Here is a 27263-nt window from a genome sequence, read left to right as displayed (position 1 = left end):
GCGCACACACATACACACACATGCACACACATGCACATACACACACACACACACACACACACACACACACACACACACTGAGAGTGGGTACAGTAGAAACAAATAACTTACTGAGTTTCCTCAAATAATTTTTTTTACATACTTATCCCATCAGTATACAGAAGTCTAACAAATTTCATTTCTCAATTGAGAATTTTCTTCCATCAGAATGGCCTGTAGGAAAGTATGTGAGGCATTTTCTTGATTAACAGTGCTGTAGGGGGAAGAGTCTCCTCAGGGTAGTGCCATCTCTTGGTAGGTAGTCCTGGGTGGCATAAAAATGCAGTTTGAGCAAGCTGTAGAGGATCAAGCCAGTAGCAACAGCTTCTTTAGTTCCTGCCTCCAGCTTTCAACTTTGATTTACTGCCTTGATTTCCACTAGTGACAGGCTGTAAGCCTCTGTAAGTCTTTCCTCCTCAAGTTTCTTTTGGCTAAGAGACAAAATAGGATAGCTTCTCATTTATAAAAGTTGAAAAAGAAGTAACACTATTCAATCTAGGCTCAAATTATGAAAGTTAATTATACTCTTGTTTGGATCTTTAGTTCTGCTTTTTGTACTGACCCCTTACTCTTATCAATAAATTCATATGCTTTCTTGAAACCTATAAAATATGCAAAGTTCATAAACCTTCCACCTCAACAGAAATTCAAACTCTGATATTCCAACAACATGGGCTAAAGCTTACTACTGTGCATATTTAGCTAACAAATACTGGGAACTGTTTGTTTTAAAAGGTATGGTTAGTTCAACGCACCAACAAGTACTTAATGTGAGTTCAATATCCCAATGTCCTTTTCAATAGTATAAAAGGTCCTGTAGAGCATCTTTCTCCCCTTCTCAAGAGAGGGCACTAGGCTCTATATCAGGAAGATAATTTTCCAATAATTGAGTCATTGACATAAATTGAGCTACTAACATAAACGTAGAATGTGTTTCTTCTTGGCCCACCCTCATGATTTCTGCAATAGAAGTTCCCCATGTGTTTTATTTGTGTTGGTTCTACTTCCATTTCAAAAGCACCAAGAAAGCCCTAGGAGCCACAATGATTAACGGACTGTTCTAGAGTTTAAAGTGCTTTCTCAACTGGGATACCTTCCAGAGCACAAAAGAAATTCTCAAGTAGGTCAGGAGCTTAAACTGCGCAAGGGCCTAGCTCATGCCAGTGGTAGGCAGAGGGTCGGAAATTAAATTAGTACCAGAGACTTCAATTGGTCATGATTCAGTGGCTTCAAATTGGATAGAAAGACAAGACAATACAACTGTAATAAAGCCTTAACACTTCACTCATTCAGACTTTTGCAATTTGGTATTTGTATTAATCCAGATGGTGACTTGGTCTGAAAATATTCTGTGCATTCTGTGACATGTTTGATACTGAAATGGGGCAGAGAGCCCTTGAGTATGATTGAGGCAAGCCTCAAGTAAGCTTTATCTTGGGCGCTAGAGTGCAGGATATCCATGGTCACACAAAACTTACAGAGTTGGTGACAGTGTTGTTGTCTTGTGATTCCAGAGAATGAAGTCATGAGCCACACAAGGGAGAGATAAGAAAGAAGTATTATTATAGGAGTATAGCTGGAAGATTTTATATATATATATATGGCAAATATCTTTTAGAGCAGAATGAGTCCTCTGAAGCAGATGACAGTTGAACTTTGAACTGCTGGTGAGAAGCTTTTCTTAAGACTTATGGTATAAATGGGGATGAAGCATGAGGAAATGAGTTTAGTCCATTCAGCTCATTCATTTGATGTCCATGTGCCACTCAGTTTCTGTCATACCTTCACATGTATCCCTTGAGCTGTGATGCTCATCTAAGTGATGTGAAAGGAGAGGAAAATTGATAGCATTTTATAGTTATTGCATCATATCAGAGCAAGAACCAGAGTCCCCTTCTGGCAGCCTTGGCCTCTAGTCAGAGAATAACTGAGAATATTTCTGCCAAGAATCAAGGTCTTTGTCCCTAAATAGCCTACTTTCTAACTCCTGTTCTCATCAATGTGTTCTAGAAAAGAGAACTTATAGACTACATTATGGGAAAGCTGACCATGAGATCAAACACCAACAAAATATCTTTCAGGATTGATTTACCAGGTTTATACTGTGATAACTGTAAAATGATATCAAATGCCATGCCAGAAATTGAATCTGAATCTACAAGAAGCTAACCAGTGAAGTAACTCATGGTCCTCTATGCTCTTAAACAGGTCTTAGCTACTTGTTGGCAAGTCCAGTTTTGGTTCCAGATGTCTATATATTACTGTCAAAAATGATTAAGTGGGAAGAAATAGTTTGTAACTGGCAAAATATATGGTCAAAGCTTCTTACAGTAGCCTAATTTTCCATTATCCAAGTTATGATTCAGAGTTCAAAACAATTATTTCTATTCTGTGACAATACAAGTCCCTACCCAGTTGCATACTCTCTGTTGTCTAGTTAATGTGTATGTATCATCAACATTTCTAGCCTAGTGCAACTTTAATCTTGTTTCCTAAAGGATGTTTCTTAATCTGAGGCAAATTCATACAGTGATATGCCATATCCTGAACTACGGTTCCTTTAAACCTGATAAATCATATTATGATAGTGATGATGTCTGCATGGTCAGCCCGTAGAAGCCTTCCCCTGCTGTCTTGAAAGCTCCGTGTGAAGAGAAATACTCTAAGTGACTTCCTAAATCAATTACGGCATTTCACATGCAAAACCAAAATAGTAGGTTTGCTTTTTTTTTTCCCAAGCAACATGAGACAGAAAATAAGAATTAGAACAAAATGTTTTGCACCATTCACTTTTATTCTTCTGTGTATTTTTTCTCTGTGAAGATGGAAATGATCGAGGCGGATTAGCCGTAAATAGAAAATAAAGAGCAAAATGCTCCCTCTTTCCCCCATGCTCTCTCTCTGAAGCCTACTGAATACAATGAAGCCTACTGAATACAAACTCAGTTGACTTTGTTTACTCAAGACTTCTCCCTGTGGCAGGGATGTTTGCAGTGAGTGGCAGGTGCTGGTAGAGTGCCAGCCGGTCAGCCTGTACACTAAGAGCTCTGCAACCTTTGGGAACTCTCTGTGCTCCCCTTTGAAGGCCTGTTGTGCTCTGAGCACTTCTGACATGCAAGGCTTGAGATATCCTTCAGGCTGAGTCCACCCAAAGAGGTATCTGCAGACCATCTAGAATGACCAGGGTTTACAAGTTAACAGTTGCTTGGGGCCAGGTAAGAATCCCCTACTTCTCTTTTGCTGTTTTGAATACAGTTTTTCTTAAAAATCAGGTATAATAATGCCATTCAAGGACAATGTTTATATGTCCATTCAAATTCTAGACATCTTGTTCCTAAAGTTCCGAGGTACTAAAATCATAAATAAATCTGATGGTCTGTTTCGAACTCATGAGCATTTTTACTGCTATAATAAAGGAATGTTGCAAGTGTGGTTTATGCTTTTGTGCATAAACCATTTTCACATCTTCAAAGCTGTATTTCTACAGTGATAATGGGATCTCATGTTGTGTATCTTCTAACTCGAGAATATCTTCTATTCCCTGAGAAGATATTCTCTTTTCAACTCACAAGGAAATGAAACATTGTGTTCCACCATCATTACTTAGTAAAAATCATAATGAGGTTAACAGTTGTACCATCAATTATTTCAAGATTAGGTATGCTTCAATATTTCTAAAAGTGTATTTAATAGAGTGCTCTAATGAACCTATGCTATTAACTGTAAAGAGCAAGTGATATATTGCTTGGTAAAATGGAAGTAATTTAAAATGAACTGGAAAAAAACCTTTCATTAGTTTAAGATTTATAACTTTTACTTTAAATATACATAACATTAAAAATACAAAATCTGCAAAGAAAATCACCTTATTTTATCATTTGTCTTCATAATAAGGAAAATGGTAATTCTAAGATAATGAAGGTTTTTTAAATACTGAATAGATTAAAGTGACCCGAGGTATTATTTGACAGTAATACCAAGCAAATATTAATATTTTGCTACACCCTTTGTTATAACAAATCTGCATCACAAGATTAATACTGAAAGTCTGTTCTATATGTAGAGTTCCAATATAATTTGGATCAGACATTTTAGGAGTATTGTTTCAACAAGTTACTACACTGAAAAAACTAAGGACTGATTAATTGAGTTTCATTAATGGGAGGCAGACTCCCTAATGAGATGCAATATTCCAAAGGCTTTATCCAGATTTTGGATGTTTGGAACAGCCTTCCCAGTCTGCCTCAGCAAAGGCAAACTGCCCCCCACAAAAGGTCTTCTCCAGTTGCAGCTCTTCTGGGTTAGTGTATTCTTGGTGGAATTATCTCACCCATTGATTGATGCCCTGGGAATTTTAGTGTTCATACAAACTAACAAACGTCCACCAGACAAGCACCAGCAATGCCCAGCTGGCTCTTTGTCCCCCATGGGAAATTTTCTCAGTTAGAGGCTGGTAATTGTTTAGTGCAGCTGCCGCTGTTTCAAGGGTGCCAGCTCATCTGAGCCAACTGTATGCACACAGCCATGACTCATGAGCCTGAGAAAGCACACATCAAGGGTGGGTGGGGGACCGCAAGGACTCCATTTTAAAATTGCCTTCTTCTTTGTCTACCATTTGAGGGAAAAATTCACAGTGAAAGGTACTTATTTAAGCAGTATAAATATCCTATATAGTCATGAATTTCAGCTATAGAAGTGCATTATAATCTTGCCGTTTTTGAAAACACTTGCTGTATATATCTCAACAGTCTTAGCTCTACTGTATGTGTTACAATAATAACTATATTGTAAGAACTGTAGTTTCTTACACACACATGTGCATGCAAAACACACACAAAAACACACAAAAATACACACAATCCCAAAGCACCATACACAAACAAACACCACACACACATGCACGTTCACATGCACACGCACACAGTGAAAGAGATTAAAGAAAGCTTGGTATTCAGAGTGAAGAATAATCTGACAGAGGATAGATATGGATGCCTGAGTAAATGGCTTCATGCCAAGATAGCTGGCACGAGAGCTTGCTATAGAGTTTCCAAAAATATTCTAGAAATACCAGAAATACATTTTTGTGAGGAAAAAAAAAAAGATCATTACTCTGAGGCGATTTGAATTCATTAGGGCTTTATTGTCAATTAGAGAGACCAATCTTATCCGGGATATTACTTGCTTCAATAGTATGTAAATGGCATAATCAGACAGTGTCACCATACTACACATACACTAAGTTGTCTCCAGGGATCTCTATAGTATATATGATAGGACAAAAGTTTTGACACATCAAGTACCTACTGTTGAGTGGGAAATTAACCTCAGTCTTAATGTCTGGAACAATAAGCATTTGCTGCCTCATAGCTCTGGTCAGGAATTGAGGACAAGTTTCCTTGAGAATGACTGTGGGTCACTCCAGATCTTTTGTAAGGCTGACAAGATATCTGTAAGTCATGGCTGCAATAAAGTACCTATTGGTCATAACTATTGACATCTCTAGAATAAATTAGGAAAGGGTCTTTTTCCCTTCTCACAGTTTTAGGACTCAGAAATATTATATGTTGTCCTTGATATTTCCACCAGGGCTTCCTCTCACCACCTTCCTTTCACTCTGGAGGCAAAGATGGAATAAGAGACTATGCACAATACAAAGACACGGTCTATCTGTAACTTAGTATTAGTAACACCCTTGTATCTTTTGCTATTACATTCTGTCACGAGAGTCAAGTCTATAAGTGCAGCCTACATTCATGAGGACAGGATTCCAGAAGAAGGAGAAATCACTGGAGACCACCCGAGAGACCGCTTACCACATGGAGGGACCATCTTAATGTCAGAGCCACTAATTTTCATACATCCCAATAAAACTTCCTTTATTCTGGTGTAGTGATCCTTAGCAGCTGAAAATCAGAATGGACAGAGCACATTTGTGGAGTTCAGAGGATAACCTGGGGAAGTTGGGTCCCTCCTCCCGTCACAGGGGTTATGAGACTCAAGCTCAGATGGACTGCCAGGCTTTGTGGCTATGTCAATCATTTGTTGAGACATCTGCTTGGTCTTAGATGCTTGAGACCTCTAAATGGTCTTCAAGATCTTGGACTTTAAAACTAAGCAATATAAGTTCTAACCGCTGTTATGCCCTATGATGTTATAATGCTGGAATGTTTATACAACACATGGGCATTCAATTTCTTCACTAAAATTAGTTTTGATAGAATTAATGTGAAAAATGAAAAAAAAAATAATTCTTGGTATAGGTCTTTACACCACAGTGTCTAGTTTTTACAAAGAATCCCATAGCACTGAAATTATAAGTCCCTCATTATTGTCTGGAGTTACTTCATAGAAAACTATAAAACAATACAAACTAATACTCTGATCTTATTTTTAACTAACACTGATGTTAACTTTGTCTAGAAAGATTTGCCCTCAGATCTTTTATTAATGAGGATTTCATACACACCTATAAAGTGGTTTGACCAAATCCAACCCCATTTGCTTCCTTCCAATTCTGCATCTATCCTGTAGCTGCTTGTATTCTAATGCTAATTGGGTTCCTCTGAAGTTTACTTAAGAGGGTCTGCACATAGCTTCTTGGAACCTGCCTCCAGTTAATTCTGATTGGCAAATAAAGATACCGGTAGCCAATCGCTGGGAAGGAGAGAGAGAGAGAGAGAGAGAGAGAGAGAGAGAGAGAGAGAGAGAGAGAGGAAGGATTTAGGGTTCCTGGGCTTGAGACTGGAGGAGTAAAGGAGAAAGGAGAAAGGAGGAGAGATGCCATGCCTGAGGAGTGTGTAGGACAAAGCAGTAGGATTACCATGTAAAAGAGCCAAGGGAACACAACTAGAGGGATGTTCTATTGGTTCAGGAGCAACTAATACATAACATAGACATTAGTAAGTAGTAACTTAGAATCATTGGGAGGCAGATTCTAACAGCACGGAGGTTAGGCAGTTGCCAGCTATTGTGCTGCTTAAGGCATATTAAAATATAAAGGCTGTGTGTGTGTGTGTGTGTGTGTGTGTGTGTGTGTGTGTGTGTGTGCGTGTTTCACTCAGGAACATAAATAGTTAAGTTGGAAAGCAACCCTGTGCTGGGGATTTATGAAAATATTATTAACCTTTATGGAGCCCAACATGGGGCACTAATTTGTTACAGGAACTTCCAACCCCAGTAAGCTAATATAAAAAAAAAAAAAAAAAAAAAAAAAAAAACATGATCCAGTTATTATAATTTTAAGCTACATACATACCTAGATGGGGAAGATCTAACACTATAATAACTTTTTCCCCAACTATATAAGACTTCTTGCTACTTACAGTTTCTCCACATGGTTCTTGTTCATCAAGGCTCCTTCCTCCTCCTTTTTCTCCTCCTCCTCCATCTCTACCTACTCCCACTCTCAAACCTCTAGTCCCACCTTCCTTTCCCCTCCACTGCCCAATCACTGGTTCTAGCCTTTATTGACCAGTTAAAATTGGGAGAAGTTTCATGTGAAATCACCTGAGTGTGTGATGGACTGCTTGTTGGGGGCAACCCTGCTTGAGGAAAATGGAATTAACATCAGATTACAAGCAGCACCAGGCCAGTCCACAACACTATCCAGTCTACATTTTTTCAACATGTACTCTTAAAACAAAAACAAAACTCACAAATCCACTTTGTGGTGTTTCTGTGTTACATAGGTGTAGAACCATCGGCCTGAGTATATTTAGACACACAGTGGCTAGGTAAGACTTTCCTTCCCCTATTGTCAACATCTTCTCATATAAGGCTTGGACTTCACCAATCCCTAACCCAGCCATTCTAGAGTGTTTACTTAACCTCGTGGGGATATTATGCATGCAGTCAAAGCCACAGCAAGCTCATGAGCTCACGTGTGTAACATCCCTGTATTGTTCCTTAGTTACTATTTCACTATAGATGTCTACTCACTCTAGCTCTTACAGTTATCTTTCCATCCTCTCTTCTGAAGTGATATCTGAACCTTGAAAGCTCCGAGGGGTGTCAAGTAGATGTCTCACTTAGAACTAAGCACAGCACAATCTTTTATTCTTCACATGTTGGCCAGCTCTGGGTCTCTATATTAATTGCAATCTACTACGAAGAGAAGCCCCTCTAATGAGGTTGAGATACGCCAATCTGTGGGCATAATGATAAAAATTTAAAGGACAATTTATTACTGTTTCTGTGTCTGAATAAAGGTACCTGATTCTCTCATGGATCCTATGACCTAAAAAGGTATGGAGCTTTTACCCAGCTAACTGCTTAAGTTACATCTGTGAAACAGGCTTTAAATCTGATTAGAAAGTGAGTGGTTATTCTTACAACATTCATGCCACAGTTATAACAGTACCTTTTTCTCAAATTTCTATTTGAGGAACTCTAGTGAATCCAAATCGGTTTCCTCTAGGAAGGTTTTACACACACATAATTCCAGATTAGGAGACTCTTCTCAGTCTTCTGCAGTCACGATGACGATTTCTGTCGTGATACTGAGCACATTTATTGTCTGTTTCTTAACTTGCTGTGAGGCTGTTTATTTACTATATTGAGGACCATATACTAAAATGTGAGCTCATCAAAAGTAAAACTGAACATTTCATTTCTGTATGCATGGAAAGTAGCTCCGTGTATGTTTCCAATAAATATGAGGTGAATGATTTACTGAATGAAAGAATGAATGAATGAATGAATGATTTGAAATAGTCTCAAAATTTAGAATGATAGTCTTTTTCTCTACTTGATTCTACCTCCCACACCTCCTAAAAACCCCACATCTTGGTTCCATAAGCACTTTTCTTCTATTTATTTGAAGAGACAGCTCCTTGAACACTAGTTGTTTAGATCAAAGAACATGCATTTTTACAGTAGTAGTTCTTAAATTGCAATTTAGATGAAAGTCAGTGTTTCACTGACTCCCTGTTATTTTGTGTTTTGAGGTCTATAACTTGATAATAACTGCATCATGTCACAAGCCTATCTATTGCTCACAACCTCCTCACAAACCTTTTTCAAGGTTTCTTTTTTTTTTTTTCTGTCTGCTCCCGGACATTTCCAAAACTACATACAAGTATACACATGAGGGCTTGCCTATATGTCAACAGTAAAATATAACAGCATTGTTACGTTCATTTGTTAAAATTCATACCTCCAAGTATTTCTTATACTCTGAAGAAAAGGGGAAAGAGACAGACTTGAAAAATCTTTGAGTCTGTACTTGCACGTTGAAAATACTTGAGGATAATGACCCTTAATACTGAACTTTCTAGATTACAAAACTGAAAAATAAATTTCTCTTGTTTATAAGTCACCCAGCAACCACAAAGGACCAAAACTTGTGCATAAAAGTCCATTTTTCCCTGTTGAGCAAGCATAGTAAATTACATTTAGAATTCAATAAACATTGATTTCACAAACTTTACTCTAAAAGTCACTTTCCCTGCCCCTAGAAGGGTTGCAGGTGTGGCTGCTGTGTCACATATGCATCAGTAAGGGGCAGAGAAGAGAGAGGCTATGTCTACAGTCAATGTTCTGACCTGTGAACCTCTGAATGATTGGTAAGTAGCCTAACATTCCCTGAAAAATGCGAGCCTGAGATAACTGCCAGTCCAGGGAAAGAGGTCTTCAACAGGGAGCTAGTTTGTCACATTGCAGAATATGCGCATAGAAGACCTGGCCCTACCATTCTCCAGCACCATGGCAGCACTAGGGAGAGTAGTCCCTGGACCTCACCTGAGCAGCACAGGACAGCTGACCCTAATGGTTAGTGGACCCAGAGAGCTTGAGCATGGGAGAGCTGGCCCCAGCCACTTGTCTCCTGTGCTGTGGCATGAGTGAGGGAGAGATGACACCCCACCCCTTGCCACCTACAGCATGCAGGAGAGCTAGTCCCAAGGTTATCAGATCTGGAGAGCTGGCTCTGTCCCTCACCTTCGGCCGTACTCAGAAGAACAAGCCAACACCTCTCCTGGTCCTAGATATGCAGACTATGGTTAACCAGACCCAGGGGTGTGAGTATGAGAGAGCTGAGGCATGAACAATGAAGAGATGTCCTCTTCTCTCCCCTCACCCCTCACCATCTATGGCAGAAAGGAGATCAGCTCCAGGAGTCATGAGAATGGGAGAATACGCCAGGTATCTCACTGGCTGCAACTAGAGAGCAGGCCCCGGACCTCAACTGGGCTGCAGGGTGGAGCTGGCCTTCGTAGCAGGGAGCCAGCACTGAGGTTATGAAAGCAGGAAAGCTGGTGGACTTACCAGCTCAGATACATCTCAGACCCAGATCCAGGGCTTTGTATTGGCCCATCCCAACCTCTATGCCATCTATGAACTACTGAAGTGCATGAAGGGCTGGTCCTTTACATCCAAAACTACAGGATCTCTGTGACACAGAGCAACAACGGGATATCTGAGAGGAGTCATTAAAATGAACATTCACAAGTAAAGAAGTGTGAACAAAAGGGTACACTGTAGGATACACTGTGACACACTATGACACACTACAGCTTCCACAATGAGGTTTTTTTTGTATTGTTTTGTTTTTTCTCATTGGGGAGGTTGCAAGGGTAAAGGACTTGTATGAAGAGAAGTTAGGTGTGGGATTGAGGTACATGGTTTGAAGTTTATAAAGAACCAATAAGAATTGTTTTATGAAGTCTTTCTTTTAGAAGTAGAGATTGTACTTTCATGATATAAAAATCCAAGATAAATAAATATTTCCCCAGTTGAAAGTTGGCATATATATGTAGGCATGGAATTTTTGTTCATTCAAATGTGAAGCAAACACCAACATAATGTAAAACAGTGATACCCAGACCTTTATTTTTTACTATTTTGAAAATTTGATTACTAATGAAGTTTGGTTTGTCCCTGTAATCTGTTATCATTTTTTAAATTTTATTAGTTATTGTGTTAATTTACATTTCAAATATTATCCCCTTTCCTGGTTTCCCTCTGGAAACCACCTATCCCACTGTCCACCCCCTGTTTCTATGAGGGTGTTCCCCCACCCACCCTCCCACTACCACCTCACCACTCTCGAATTCCCCTGCACTGGGACATCAAGTCTTCACAAGACCAAGGGCCTCCATTCCCATTGATGCCTGTCAAGGACATCCTCTGCTACATATGCAGCTGGATGCATGGGTCCCTCCATGTGTACTATTTTAAATACGAGATTATCTTCTGGTCCACAGGGAATAATCACTTTGAATTTCTCAGCAGCACAATAACTTCTGATCACACCCCTAGCAACAAATAGTATGCTTCCTCTTCCAGCCCTTCATATGCTTTTTTTCCCCCAGTGTCTTGTAAATTCCCAGAATAAAAATTCCCACTGCCAGAGGAGAAAAGAGCAAAATTTATCCTGAAGACAAACAGAATTATTTGGAAATAATATACAATGATAAGCAGCCTCACTCCACGAGAGGGGATGTGAATGGAGGTCCAGACCGATCGCTTCCATTTTGTAGTAATACTTTCCCTTTATCCTTTACTTGTATTTAATTAACATTTAGCATGCTGGAATCACTGATCCTCATTTCAGAACATATTGTTTTAGAGGTTAGTATTGAGCTAACTTGATGCTTCTTCTCTCTGAAAAATAAACAAACAAAAAGCGTGGAGTCCAATTTGGGCTATCCAGCTGCCCCTGGGCATGGAGCCTGCCCTAGAATGTGTTTGATATCCCCAATGTCACCCCACTGTAGAAACTTGATGTTTTTTTCCTCTCCCCCAGCAGCTATAATTTATGAATAGCTTCTTGGCTAGGGGTGGGACTTCCCTTTACCCTGTGCTGGAATTGTGTCTAGCATGGTCTTATGCATATTGACACAGTCTCTATGAGTTCATATGTGCATGTGGCCTGTGATATCTGGAAAATGCTGTTTCTTTGAAGACACTCACCAACTCTGGTTCTTACAATCTTTCCATTCCAAGTTCCTCATAGATGCCTGAGCACTGAGATGAAGTATATGATATTGGCGTCCACATAGGGCTTAATATTAAAAGGTTTATGCTCTGCGCATTAACCAGTTGTGGGTTTAAGTGTTAATGAATATCTACTCCAAGAACAAGCTTCTGTGATGAAATTGAGTAATGCACTGACCGATGGGTATAGCAATAATGTAATAGACATAATAATGTTATCAGTATGTCCTGTGATGTCTGAGGGAGTTAATAGGACCCCATTGACCACCAACCCAAACTTTCATACTTTTCTGTATGAAATCCAGAAGTTGGAAAAACACTACCTTAAATGCTAATGTCAAATGAAGTCTGGATACAGTACATGTGAAAATCCTCAAATAAGTTATCAATGAGACTGAATTAGTAAGAACTATTTAAGATACGAGTTACACTGAAGGACATCATTTTATAGTTGTCATTTGAAATTTGAAAGACTATCTCAAAAGAAATAATCCATGTGTTTTGCTATTCATCCATGTTCAATAGAAAATTGAGCAGGATCATTTCAAATGCAAAGTTAGGTTTGAAAGTAAACTTAGACTAATTTATATACTGGTAAGACACAAAAGCTACAATGAAGAAATCAAGAAAAGCGATACACAAGTACAATTGTATTTTACACATTTAATAAGCTGGCAGTTATTGAGAAAATTGTGCTCCCCGTGAAGAGGCACACAGTGGCTTGATTTCCACTTGTTCCTTGAAGGTACGATGCCTTATATTTCAGTTATGTTCATGCTTCCACCTAGGAGGAATAAAAAAATAAAATAAAATCTTATTAGCTTTCTTTTTCCTAAAAATATCAAAGCCAAAATGTGTCTGATGAGACATAAGGTATAATATCAGCCAAAACGGAATTTGTGACCATTTAGAATCAAGAAAAATGACCTCCCACGAAGTTATCCCCAAGAAGTGATGGGAGAAACAGGATGCTTGTGGTTATTCATACAAAGTTACCGCTTCTTCATCAAACTTTCTAAATAAGCTAGTTAACCATTCTTGTTTCTCTTCATTTATTTTAAATTATTCATGTGCTTATTGGTTGAAAGTTGCTACAGAAATCAAAGGTGATTTGTTTTAAATGAACTAAATCAGAATTCTTCTATATGACTTGATAACAACGTTGTTAGAAGGCTGTGTTGATAACATTATAGCCATTAATACCCTCAGGTAAGTTTTGGGTATAACTATCTCTATATTATGATTAAAAATCAGTCTTATATTTAATTTGATGACTCAACATGGATTTTAGTATTAGCATAATAGGTTTAGTATTAGCTTAATATTTTTCTTTCATGAAGGATCTGGTATACATAATTAAGATAAAAGTGCTTTTTATAGTTTTCACTTATCATGCAACTTTAATCCATATCTTGAGGATAGGGTATCTATTTAATCTTTCCATAATTTTCTCTTACACAAATCTGATTTCTGGTAAACCTTCATTAAGTAGGAAAGCAGAAGAAAGTGAGGGACAGAGGTGAAAGGGAAGAGGGAAAGAAGGGAGAATTATAAAAACATAGGAAGAAGCGTTAACAGCAAATTCTCTGGAAGCCATCTCTTTAGACTTTTGTGGTTATATTAGTTTAGCTTCTGGTATATTGGCCTTTATAATCCTTGTTCTCCTGGGTCCCCACTGAAGTCTGTCAGGTCTCCAAAAAGAACAAATCCAGGAGGCAAATGAGAGTCTTCCAGGAACCTGCTACTAAAGTAAATGACTTGAGTAAATTCTTGCAGTTAGAATAAAGTATCAAAGACTCTTAGCCAGTTCCTACCCATCAGATTTGATCTATCCAAGTAAAACTCATCAACTTCCCCTCATGTAGAAATGTTCCTGTTGTCAAAGCTGCTACCTAATGAATTAGCTCATTTCTTATTTGAAGATTTAGCTGGAAGAAAAGGTTACTGTTCTTTATATTTATAGAATACAATATGATGCTTTGATACACATCTTCATTGTGGAGTAATAAAAATGACTAATTAATACATCTATCTTAAACCAAATCTCAGCTAACATCTGAAAGTTAGCAGAAATTTTGCCTTGGGAGTTTTCAGAAACCTTCCTTCTATGTGCAACCATCTATTCCTCAGGCAAGATACCACCCATGATTTCACTGGGACTTTGAGCAAATTTTCTACTAGTGATACTGTTGGTATATTTGTTATTATTCTTTGATGATTTAATACAGTATATTTCAATCATAATTTTCCTGACCCCCAATTCCTCCCAGATCCTCTACTTTCCTACCCATCCCTATCATATTTTTCTTACAATTATAAAAGAAAGAAAGAAGAAAAGACATTAAAAAACAGAGGAACCTTTGTGGTGTTGGTCAACTATTGTCCTGAGCATGGGACCTGCCTTGAGATATGTGTTTGAAATAGATGTCACTGTAAATGATTTTCACTCTTCTAATGTCTATCAATTGCAAAGAGCTTCTTGGCTAAGAGTGGAACTTGGTGCCTACTTCTCCTCTTCCATTCTGAGACTATCTGGCTTGAGCCTGTGCAGCTCGTATGTATCTTGTTACACGCTGTGTGAGTTCGCACATGCTTCAGCCTTGTTGTTTCCATAAAAATGCTGTTTTCTCACAACCATATGCCACCACTGGCTCTTAGGATCGTTCTGTCCCTTCCTCCATGTGGATCATTGAGGCTGTGGGACATGGCTATGATGCAGACATCTCACTTGGGGTTAGCGCTCCATTTTCTCTCACTCTCAGTACATGATCTGTTGATATGTTGTCTGCCTCTGTTTTAATTACCACGCACTGCAAGAAGAATCTTCTCTGGGGACGGTTGAGGGATACACTGATCTGATAGCCTACGTCGTGTCTAGTTATATATTGTCTTCTTTGTACCCATTTCTCCTTTTCAGTCCTCATCTTTTCCTAACAGAAACAGAACAGGTGCCTCTCATCTCTTTCACTCTCCTAGTCTCCCGATCTCTGCTTTTTACATGATGACGTGATGATTAAAAATAAGATTGTAATTTCAAGATATTCACAAAAAGTCTTTGCTCTAAGTGAAGTGGGAGAGTGGTGTCCATGTTAATGTGGGTGTGGACACATGTAGATGTGCAGACAATATGAGTGTCTGTCTGTATAGAAGTCATGTCTTCTTTGATGCCTTCCAACGGGGTTTTGAGACAGGTTTTCTCTCTAAACTTTAAGCACATCAATTTGGCTAGGCTGGCTTGGCAATAAACTCTAGGAATCTGCCTGACTCTATCTTCCCCACAGTGCTAGAGTTACAGGGGCGTGCTTTTGTGTTCTTCTTCTAAGCCAGGAGTTCTACTGTCTTATAGGTAATGGATAACTCTGAAAACTGGATAAAGGGAGTTAATAATTTTTCCCTGAGAAACATATATCTCTATATATTATAATGCAACACCTTTTAAATCTTAAGAATCAACTTTTTCGAGTTAGCATAAAGAACACAATGCTAAACCTGATTTATAGCAGAACCTGCACCTATGTATATCTAATTTTTACAAAATCAAACAAAAGTATGTACTCAAATGCACACACACACACACACATACACACACACCTTTATCTCTATAGGCTAGTTTTAAAGTGTAGAAAATCATTTGAACTCAGAATGTTAAATGATTGTGTTACTTCATTTCACAATCTTATTTAATTGAAAACCACTTATTTCATGACAGATTTAAAATGTGGCTCTTTTGTATATTTCTTATTTGAATGTCTGGGTAGTCATCGTTATAGAAGGCCTGCTTTGAAGGTGCTTAGCCAGTTTAGCTTAAATCGTACGCTAAAACTCTGGAGAGTTTGTCTTTCCTAGTGCTATGTAACTGTGTGATCCACTTTGCTACTCAGTGCTCTTCCCAGGAGATGTGAATATAGCAAGCCTGTTCGTTTAATAAAAGTCTCAAGTCAAAGGTAAATAACAGGTGAACCAGCTCTGCTAACACAGCAGCGTGGTAGTTAGCAGCTGCCAAAAGTACTGCCTAATCTTTTGTAAGGCTTAATCATTCCCTACTGAACTTTTCAAAAGAAAAAAGTACTCATTAATCCTGGTGTTCATGGAAAAATGTTCAAAGCGGATCGTCATTGAATAATAGTGCTGTTTCATACGAAGATTTCAGTTTTATATAACACCAAACTGTTGGGAGTTAAACAAATAACAATGTGCTAGCAAGAAGATAAATGGACTTGGTTAAAAAAAAATTTTTATTCGGTATTAAACTGTACATCTAATTGGTAGTTTGAGGGAAAAGAAAATAGAAATGTCTTTCTGGATACTATGAAATCTCAGTTTTTTACAATGAGTTGTTACCCTTCTCATCTTTTCTTTTTCTCTTAGAAGAAAATTCTTATTATAGTTCAGTTAATCATGTTTTATATTTCTAAAATATGGTATTTCTTAAAGGTGTGAAAGATGGTGGCTTTATTAACACAATGGAATAGGCTGAGTAGCAGATTTATCTAGTTAGTGGACTATGAGAATGCTCATTACATTGATAAACTAATATTTACTTATCTAATACTTCATTTCCCAAAACAATAGTTTCAAAGCAGTTATATGATTAATTTTAGCTGATTTTCACTTAAAATGTATTTATTTGCAAAATACATATTTAACATTATAAAATATGTATTTTCATTTAGACCACTTAAATAATATAAAGGACAATAGGAATAATAGCATAGTATTTTAAACTCGGGGTTTTTTTTACTAAAAGAAGAAAAGTACAGTATAATTAATGAAATAATTTGTTGTCAGTATTAGAGAAAAATGTGGCACTAGGGATACTTGCAAATATATCATAAATATATGATACTTCTTGATTTTGTGGAGTTACAGTAAAGTGTTTATAGTCAAATACTTTAAACAAGCTGTGAAAGAGTGAGATTAGAATTTAATCACCAAGTTCCAATATAAGCAAACTATAGTGAGCATTATACATAAGCAGATCTCCTTCATCTCTTCATACTCCAGCCTGTATCAAAGACAGTTTCTAATATTATAATCTTATACCCATAAATATTTCACCCTATAATCCTAAATTTAAGACATATTTTTAAAACATAACTGCAGGGGCTGGAAACATAGATATCAATGATAAAGAGTATTATCTGTCCATCTAGAGGACCTAAGATCAACCCCTATTCCCACTGGCAGCTCATAACACATCTATTAATCCTGTTTGAGGGCATCCGATGCCTTCTTCTGGCTTCTGTGAGCACCAGACACACACATGATGTACATACATAGATGCAGGTGTAATACTCATAAAATTTGTTGAAATTACTTGACTAATAAAGTTAAATGGTGATTGAATGATCATATAATTGGTGAACAGCAATGCACGTATTTTTAAAAAACTGTAACATAAGATGTAATGCCATACCATCAAAATAAACTCCACAATGTGGACAAAAAGGCAACAGTTTTATGCTGATGTAAGTCATATGACAACATAATAAATAAACTACTCTAATAAACCCAGTTCAAGATTATTTGATTATACAATCACTAGAAGGAGAATTCAATAATGCCCTAAAGCTAAAGCTAACTTTAAGTAAACAAAACCTCACAGAGTTATGAAGTAATGCTATTTAAATTGGCTTTCAAAGGCCAGCAAGCACAGTGTCTGCCTCAAGGATTACATTTGATTATCCTGAAATAGCAATTAAATCTTTTAAGGTTGTAACATTATTTTGACTTGTTCAAAAAGGCATTGGAGGTTAGAAAAGAAAAGCCATGCTTTTATGTGTTAGAATGGCTCATGACAAGTGGTCAATTTTTGGTTCCTTTTGGTCTACAGGATTGTCAAACATTGAATTAAAGAGATGATAACTTTAGTCCAATGATGCCATTTTATAATTCATCTGTTTTCATTTTTGGCATTTTGGTAGTTCCCTATGGCCTAAGATAATAAAGCATTAAAAAGTTTTTTAAAACAATGGAGTTTTATTCTCTTGTATCTTGGAAACCTATATGGTCCAGATCAGAGTGTGAACACAGTGGTTTTTTCTCAATAATCCAGGGGGAAATCCAAATCTCTAAGGTCACATTTACAGATACTCTGGATTAGGACGTATTATATTTTGAGATGTACGAATTATAATAGTCATATTGAGAGGTATAATCTAAGCCAAGCATTATGTTTGGTTTGGTTTGGTTTTTTGAGACAGGGTTTCTGTGTGGCGCTGGCTGTCCTGGTGCTTGCTCTGAATACCAGGGCTGACCTCAAATTCAAAGATCTGTCTGCTCCCTCCTCCTGAGTGCTGGAATTAAAGGCATGTGCCATCACCTCTATGTTTACATTTTTAAAACTGCAATTATGAATAATATAAATCAAATATATTTCTCTTTAAAAGGAGTTTGCATGTTAAATGTAATAAACATTGCTCTAAAGCTCAGTCCTGAGGTCTGTGCCACATCCCATTAGAGTCTCTGCTCTGTGATCCATGCTGTCCTCCACCACTGCTTCCTGTGTTTTACCCTTCAAGCGCAGCACTAGTTTGGTGTATAATACCTCAACATGCAACATCTTCTTTTGTCCTTCCTTTACTTCAGTGATTCTATCCCTACTTCTGCAATGTGCTTCTCCTTCAACCTCCTCATGGCCCTACATTGTGAACTTTTTACTTGCATTCAAAGTCTCAACACAGCTGCCATCTTTTCCTGAGTCTTCTACAAAGATCCCCTATCCAACCTCAGCACCATTCCCACTCACAGATACTGGGTAAAGAAGATCTCAAAAGCCTCCCATTCTCCTCCAGTGCCATGACATCAGAAACAGTGGACACCTAACCATCAAATGTTAGTGTGGAAGGGAAAGAGTTCCAGCCACAGTTTTATTCTTCAGTGGATGGTCCAAGATGTTGTGCGCATTCTAATTCATCCATCAGATAGATCAAACACTGGTGCCCCCTATAAAGGGTTGTATCTGAAGCATACCAACCAAGCCTTGAGAAACCCCAGGATGTACGTTACTCTTTGTAAACAAAATGTTTTGTTGTCCTTGATGTTTTCTTTAAATACTCTTCTATGAGGAAAATTTATGGGGTTTAGGATTAGGAAGATCTCAGCTCAAAGCTTTCAACCATATCTTGCTGGAGTAACCTATGAGCACACAGAAACCTGACGGGGAGGAAAATGGAGAAAAAGAACAGCCTATATTTTTAGATCTTGACAGCCAAAATAATTTTTTTAAATGTTTCTTTGTTTAAGATGGGGAATCCTTGCTTTATGAGAAAGACATATTGGGTTACATGAGACCTTGAGAGATCATCCACATTTTACAACCAAGATGCCACACACTGGCTTTCTAGGTTGAGTACAATGACTATTGTGTTCTATCTAATTTGCTTTTCCCAAGTGGCAAATAGATATTAAGCTAAACATTTTACCCATTCAGATTTTGAGAGTAATATACTTGTATATTAGCATGCCTCATATTCTAAGGATTTTTAATATTATAAAAATATTAAGTCACTTTTCCCAATATTAACTTGTTCTTATGCTTAACATGTGATTTTTTTTTTTTACCATAGTATGGGGTAACTTTCCATTTCTTCCATATATTTATTAATTCAAAATTACTGTGCTCTGGATAAATAAACAGATTAGACTCTTGTTTTCCAAAACAATTCAAATTAGTTGAGCTATTATATGACCAGTTTTGCCTATTTTATCTAAGTTTCCATGTTATTCTTAATAGTTATGTCATAATGGATTTGAATTTAACTTTTCAAGTCTATTATAAGTGAGGGATCATAGCTTGTTGCAAGTTGAAGCAAAATATAAGATATGACAGTAAAACTTAAATTAAATAATGAAATAAAAAAAAGAAAGTTCGTTAGTATACACTATAAAGCCAGTGTATATTTGCTATTTAGAACAATCTAGTTTATATACTTAGTAAACTTCTTCATATATTGAGCCATTGTGCACATGTGGAATATGTAGGGTACCATACTGTTTTTCACATGCTCATTTCAAAGACATGTTTTAAATATTGTTTTTTATAAACTTGTTTTTAGAAATCACAAAATCATGGGTTTATTTTAGACATAACTCAAGTTTAGTGTTGACATTCTAAGATAAACTAAAACTATAAAGCTGATTTATTTTAGATTACCTGCCACTTTATTAAGTAGAACATATCCTAGTATTTGCAGGCAACTTGGTAGATAAAAATCTTACAAAAACTTCAGTTAATAATCTTGACAACTCTGAAGCATCACCCATGTGCAATTCTCTAAATCTCAGAAAATTTTTGGATGAAGCTGTTTATCCCAGAATGTGAAATACCTTATCACCATCTAAGGAAAATACTCATTTGAATGTATTTTTGTATTATTTGCTTTGGGTCAATTTTAAACAAATTGCAAGGAGAAAAATGATCTGAGTAAGTTTAGCAAGATTTCATTTCTCAATTAATTTATTAAGATGTAATTATTAATTCATATGGCTAAATCAAATATATATATATATATATATATATATATATATATATATATATTTCTTTTAGTCTTTACAACCACTACTTTCCTATGTTTGATAACTAAAATATTTCTTAAACCTATTTTTTTATATTTCTAAAAAAGTTCATCTACATTGTTTAAAAGAAACATTAATAATTCCTTGATGTCTCAAGAATAATATACATTAAAATTTAGTGAAAAACCTTATTTATGAAGAAATATTATTGGGATTTTCTTAAACTGCCAAATAATCATTATACAGATTCATTTAAATGTATGTGTGCTTCAAAATTACATGACTTCTTCCTATTCATCATATTGCATAATTGCCTTACTATTCTTACAGGTCTGACATAATTTATAATGGCATTTTTACGAGTGTCTACCTTTCTTTCTTATACCCAGGTTCTTTCTTTGGGAGCAGATGTCTTGCCAGAATATAAGCTGCAGACGCCACGCATCAACAAATTTACAATATTGCACTACAGCCCTTTCAAAGCAGTCTGGGATTGGCTCATTTTACTCTTGGTCATTTATACTGCTATATTCACCCCCTACTCTGCAGCCTTTCTCCTCAATGACAGAGAGGAGCAGAAAAGGCGCGAATGTGGCTATTCTTGTAGCCCTTTGAATGTGGTAGACTTGATTGTGGATATTATGTTCATTATAGACATTCTAATAAACTTCAGAACAACCTATGTAAATCAGAATGAAGAAGTGGTAAGTGATCCTGCTAAAATAGCAATACACTACTTCAAAGGCTGGTTCCTGATTGACATGGTTGCAGCCATCCCTTTTGACTTGCTGATTTTTGGATCAGGTTCTGATGAGGTAAGAGCTGCTTAAGAATTTTATTTTCTGAAAGACTGCAATTGTAAAAATAAATATACTTTAACAGCAAGAGAAAGTAGTTGCTTCAAAAGTGCCTACATCTCAAAGATGAAATTCATTTTCACCTGGAAATACCATAAAATGAAATGCAGCAATTTTTATGTTGTCAATAATTGAAAATGTCTTCTATATTTGCAAAAAAATACAAAAATACTCTCCATGCTGTAGACAAACAACTTAAATGTTCAAACAAGTGCACACATAGATCGTTCAGTATAACCCTAACAAGTAAAATCCCTGCAGATTAAGTTCTTGAGTAAAAAGCTATCAGTCTTAAGTCACTTATTAGTGTGCAGGCCAAAAAGAGACGTGTTCTTAGTTCAAACTATGTACCTTATGAAATTCATTTATCAAAATTCTTTCACTTCTAGCTCTCACCTTGGAAAAATACTTAATTTATATTGCTAGTACCTCATAAAGTTGAAAATTTTAAGGAAACATTACACATACAGATAGATGATAGATAGATAGATAGATAGATAGATAGATAGATAGATAGATAGATAGATAGATAGATAGATAGATGATAGATAGATAGACAGATAGATGATAGATAGATAGATAGATAGATAGATAGATAGATAGATAGATAGATAGATAGATAGATGGTAGGTAGATAGATATCAAGTGCATGTTCTGAATAAAAAGTCCATTAAAATAATCAGATCCTTTAAAGAATCTTTGAACCAGATATAGCTGATGTTCCTTTTATTTAACTATCCCTAGTCATTATACTACATAAATACTTATATAATGAAAAGATTTATAGATGTTATGTGCCCTACTTTCCTTTCTAAGGCTTTAATAAAATACCTGGACAAAAAAAAAAAAATACAGGATAAGAGGTTTACTTTAGCTCACAATTCCAAGTTCTCTTGAATCAGTGTGGAAAAGTCAACCCATCAAGAACTTGAAGCAGCTAGTCGAAGGCACAGTCAAAGGCAGAGGGAGGATGGGTGTGTGCATCCTTACTGCCTAACTGCTTTCTCTACAGTTGTACAATTCGGGATCCAAACCCAAGAAATGGTGCCACACACTTTAGACTGGGTTTTCCTACATCAATCGATATATTCAAAAACTATTCCCCTTCAGACATGCCACATTCCGTTTAGATGATCCCTTGTTGCAACTGTGCTAAATTGACAGTTTAACGATTAAAACTAACCATCACATTAGCTATGAAAGTAACTCCAAGAAAGTTAACTGAAAAGAAATAAAGTCAATGCACTGAAATTTTGAATAATTCAGTGTCTTTTTCTGCCTAATAATTCCTCACCATCTTTGTTTTGTTTGTTAATTTGTATATTTCAAAAAAAGAAAAAAGAAAAGGAGGAGATTCCAACAGATACTTGTTTCCTAGCCACAGAAGGCTTAAGGACAAAGGAGTACTTGTGTACTAGGGGAAATTAGTACCTTTAGAATTAAGTCTCGCCTTCTACTGGAAGACTGATCAAACAGTAGATTAGTTGAGCTCAGGACAATGGAATATGACAAAGTCCCAGAACCCTTTAATAACCCTTTAATATATTTAATAACCCTTTAAATATAGCATTTAAGAATGCTAATAAAACCACCCTCCTTGTTAATTTGTTATTTTATTGGGAACTAAAATGAGATAACACATAGAAATAAAAATAAAATAGTTGTTAAACACCTTTCAATGGCAATTTCTAATTTGGGTTGTAAGTAAAAGACAAAAATATAAAATATTTCATCATTAATATTTACCTCTGAATTTCTAATTATGGGAGGCACATGCTATTTTATTACACAAATTTTTCCAGATAAGTTACAGAATAAATTTCACTGCTTCAAAAGATTGAGTAGTGTGTGCATGTGTGTGTGTGTGTGTGTGTGAGTGTGTATGTGGGGGGGGTGTCTGTGTGTGTACATTAACTCTATTTATACACACTAACAATGAATTAGACTTTGGAAAACAAATGAGTAGGAAGTAGAATATTAGAAAAAGTTAGTGTACTCATGACATTCAATCAATAATAATCAAAAGAGTGGATATCCAAGTATTCTAATTACAGCCATTAAGGAAGACTTCAATGCTAGACTCTTTTAATTTCAGTTACTATGCATTTTGAAAAGTGTAAAATTTCTTTAATATATGCAATTTAAATAATCACTACATCAAAAAGACTTTATTAAATAAAAGCAATAAAATGTTTAAAAGGTTCACATCAGTATATGGCGAAATCCTAAGGAAAAGTAGGATGAAAAGTGAAGCACTTAAAGTTTATAGAGTGGGGAAATTTGGGGAATGATTAATAAATATGAAAATATTTGGCTTCACATATGCCAATTATTAGCAGGACATTAAAAAATTATTTAGAAACTGTAAAATTTTGTTGTTGCGGACTCCTTTATGAATCATAATTTCTACTGACCTCATTTTACTAGGAAGTAAATTAAAATCTAAGGCTGGGTTTACTGTAAATTTTTTTGAAGTACAATTAACTACAAAAAAAAAATAGTTCACCAGATACCAGGCTTATGAAGTTAAATTATTATCCCAGTTTTGTGGAGGTCATTACCTGGATTCCTTAATCCTAGGTTGCACCTTACTCCTATCAGTAGTCACATGATATACCTCATTCATCAGCTAATATTTGCTCAGTAGACTTCAAAGCAGCAGGGACAATTCTAGATTCAGAAGTCAATCAAATAGATACATTTCTGCTCTCCATGTACTTATATTTCTCAGTAAATACAGAAGTTAAACAAATCAGGTGAAAAAAATAATGTGTAGTTGGTTAATACAGAATGGTAGACTAGGAAAGAAGACTAAGGAAAGGTCATCTGAGTTCAGACTTGCAAGGCATTTCCTCCCACATAAGACTATAATGCAAACAAAACATTGCAAACAAAAGGAAATGATTGTAGCATTTCCTCAATTGATTATTGGGTTTGGAATATTCGAAGAACAGAAGTAAAAAGAAAAATGCCAATGACAGCAAGGCTAAGTCCAACCAGACATGAAGCGCTGAGTTATGAAGACTGAATCACAAAGAGGTATGAGATCTGTTTATTTTGGCTTCAGTGAGACTCTTTGGAATGGAACTGACTTTGATTGACATTTTAAAAGATTGTGAGAACTGTTCTCTGTGTGCTGGACAGTTTTTGTAAGAACAAAGGACCCAAATTCAAGCCCACACTGTGATATATAATGGATGCCAAAACAGTGTGGACACATGACACAATAGAGGTGTAGAAAAATAGGTAAATGTGGGGTATTTTGAATGTCATTTGTAAGAAATTGTTGGTTAATTAAATATCCATTTCAAAAAAGAAAGAAAGAAAAATAACAACTATGGAAGATTCAAAATACTTTCTGTAGTTCATTTGTTGAATTATTCAAATAGAAGGAGGGAGCAGGGAGAGAGTGATTTTATAAGGAACTTTAATAGAAGATAATGTAAAATTATAGGAAGAAAGGGGTGTATTGTGAGGGAGAAAAGGTATATCATAAAATACTTGGCCACCATAAGTATGAGTTGTCTATTAGTCATACAACTACAGATGGTTGGGCGGCAAATCAGCCACCCTATCTGCAACTAGAAAGATGAATCTCCATAAAAGAGAAGATAATCTTTATATTAAAAATCAGATAGGATCCCAATAGCATTTGAAATGTAAATGAAGAAAATATCTAATTAAAAATTGTTTAAAAAATCAGATATGATCACAGTAATGGATGGTTTGAATCAGTACTGTATCATCAGGTTTATGCATGAGTTTCTGTGTGGTTGTTTAAGAGTCTAGAGACTAGGCATGGTCACACATGCCCATGAACTAAGCATATGGAAGAAGACATTTTTGGCTACACAACAAAACACTATCTCAATAGGTATACAGTTATAAACATACATGCATACACATACCTGAAGATTCACAATTGGTAGGATCAAAGGCTTTAAAACTCAAGATTTTCTATATTAATTGTGCTGTTTGTACATGTAAATGTGGTGGCCAGATCTGGAAAACAAACATCCATGTTTTCGTTCACACATGGGCAAACATTTCTAGAAAATATATGCAAATATACATAAGCAAATTAATTATGATGTGCTTTTCTACTGATTAAAAGTTTGAGGCAATTTCTTGCTGAGTTATTTGAATGATTTCTTCTCATGTATTAGCATCATCAGTTAGGATAGAGAAAAGTGTTTTTCTCAATGTCAAAGAATTTCTTCCCTCATCTGAATGTTAAACTATAATATTTTAACTTTATTTATAGTCAACTCAATCCTCCATTTTTGTAACCATACCATTTTATCGATGAAACATATATATTAACAATAGGTCAATGTGACAATATGGTTTTACAAAGAAAGACACAATTGCGCATATTTTTTTCAAACTAACATAATAAATATAAATAATGTTTACTGTAAATCAGTGTAGGTAGTAATAACTAAAGGATCTCCTTTACTGTTGCAAACACGGTAAGCAAAGTGGATGCCAGTTATTGCTGGGATTGTTCTTGTTAATATCTCACCGACTCTAAAATCATCTAAAATGAGAAATAATTCTGTGACTCCTAACTTTGGCTACATCAAGTAGGATATTACCATGACTTCCTTCAATATCATTGATGCTAAAATACAATATCCTTCCCTTTGTCACCAGAATGTCACCTTTGATTGTCTGCCTTACATTTCCCCACATTTGGTTTATCTATGGCAAATTTTTGAGCCATTAACATTTAGAATCCAGAGAATTCTGCTTTGTAACATAGGTCATTATCTCCTTCCTCCTGTGAAAATTAAAATTCTAATTTTCAGTTACTTGCTTTGTTGACTTCTGACTCATGCTTTAGTGATTTTTTTTAATGAATTCTGAATGCATGCAAGAAAGATAACTAAGGGCACTTTGGAGCAAAATTCCAATAGTAATATTGAATTTCTACTCACACACAAAAAAAAATGTTTCACGCATTTTTCTGACAGATGAACAGTGGAGTGACTATACAGAAAACATTAATAGCCTTCTGTAGAAACTCTGAGTATCTACCAATCTTTATGATAGATGTCATTAATTACTAGACCTTATTAGGCAAGTGAGATGTTCATATTCTACTTGAAATAACATCGTAGCTTGAAAATATACATATCTCGCATTTCTAATAGCATAACTACTTCTCTCTCTCTCTCTCTCTCTCTCTCTCTCTCTCTCTCTCTCTCTAGATAGTCTTTGGAAATTTGACAAAAGTTCCCCTTTGCCTTTCACTTGAAGTCATGCTCTCAACTCTCTGGCATGACAAATGACATAAATATAAGATGTCCAATTGAAAACACGTTTTTATTTTGATCATTTATATATCATTTGTATGTGATTAAGAATGAAATGATAGACATGCTATAAAATGCAGTTTTTCCTTGGATAAAAGCTCAAATTTCAATTAAAATGATATAGTGTTCATACTTCTCTAGGCAATGTTTTGTCTGTTAAAACACAATCGTTTGATGGCTCATTACTCTGTTTCTGCAATGAAATAGAAAGTGAAATAATATTACAGTATGATAGAATATTTACTATAAAACAGAGTAAGTCTATAAATCATTAAGATTGTTAAATATTGAAAGAAATTCCCCAGCAACATTGCTTTGGAACACATAATTGATAGAAGAAATTAATATATTTGATATGAATAACAAAATAAGTTAGATAATTCCCCAGCGTTCTGCACATATCCAGATATGGATCTTTAAGGGTATTAATAAACCTGACCTAAGACGTGTTGTAAAATATTAGACAAGCTTAGCTGAAAGGAAGGATCAGAAACTAGACAATGATATCCTTGAGTTGCATTGTTTAAATAATTTATTGAATGGTTGTAAAGTATACACTTGAACGGAAATTACCTGGAATAAAATTGAAAGTAACAAA

General features: G+C 35.9%; 1 protein-coding gene and 1 non-coding gene across 7 annotated transcripts in view; both read left to right on the top strand.

Annotated features, from left to right (window-relative positions):
- Positions 1-27263, top strand: part of Kcnh7 (potassium voltage-gated channel subfamily H member 7) — a 452259-nt gene that overhangs the window by 346124 nt on the left and 78872 nt on the right. For all 6 annotated transcript variants that reach the window (XM_021193570.2, XM_029536503.1, XM_021193568.2 and 3 more), the window contains one exon: positions 20880-21305. In XM_021193570.2, the coding sequence (XP_021049229.2) occupies positions 20880-21305 (426 nt within the window). The remainder of the gene's footprint in view (positions 1-20879; positions 21306-27263) is intronic.
- Positions 9484-9619, top strand: LOC115063726. The gene has a single exon (XR_003843606.1). It is a non-coding gene; the product is annotated as a small nucleolar RNA SNORA17 (small nucleolar RNA).

The sequence above is a fragment of the Mus pahari genome, chromosome 3 (genome assembly GCF_900095145.1).
Source record: "Mus pahari chromosome 3, PAHARI_EIJ_v1.1, whole genome shotgun sequence".
In the NCBI taxonomy this organism is placed as follows: domain Eukaryota; kingdom Metazoa; phylum Chordata; class Mammalia; order Rodentia; family Muridae; genus Mus; species Mus pahari.
This window is presented reverse-complemented; position numbering and strand designations above follow the sequence as displayed.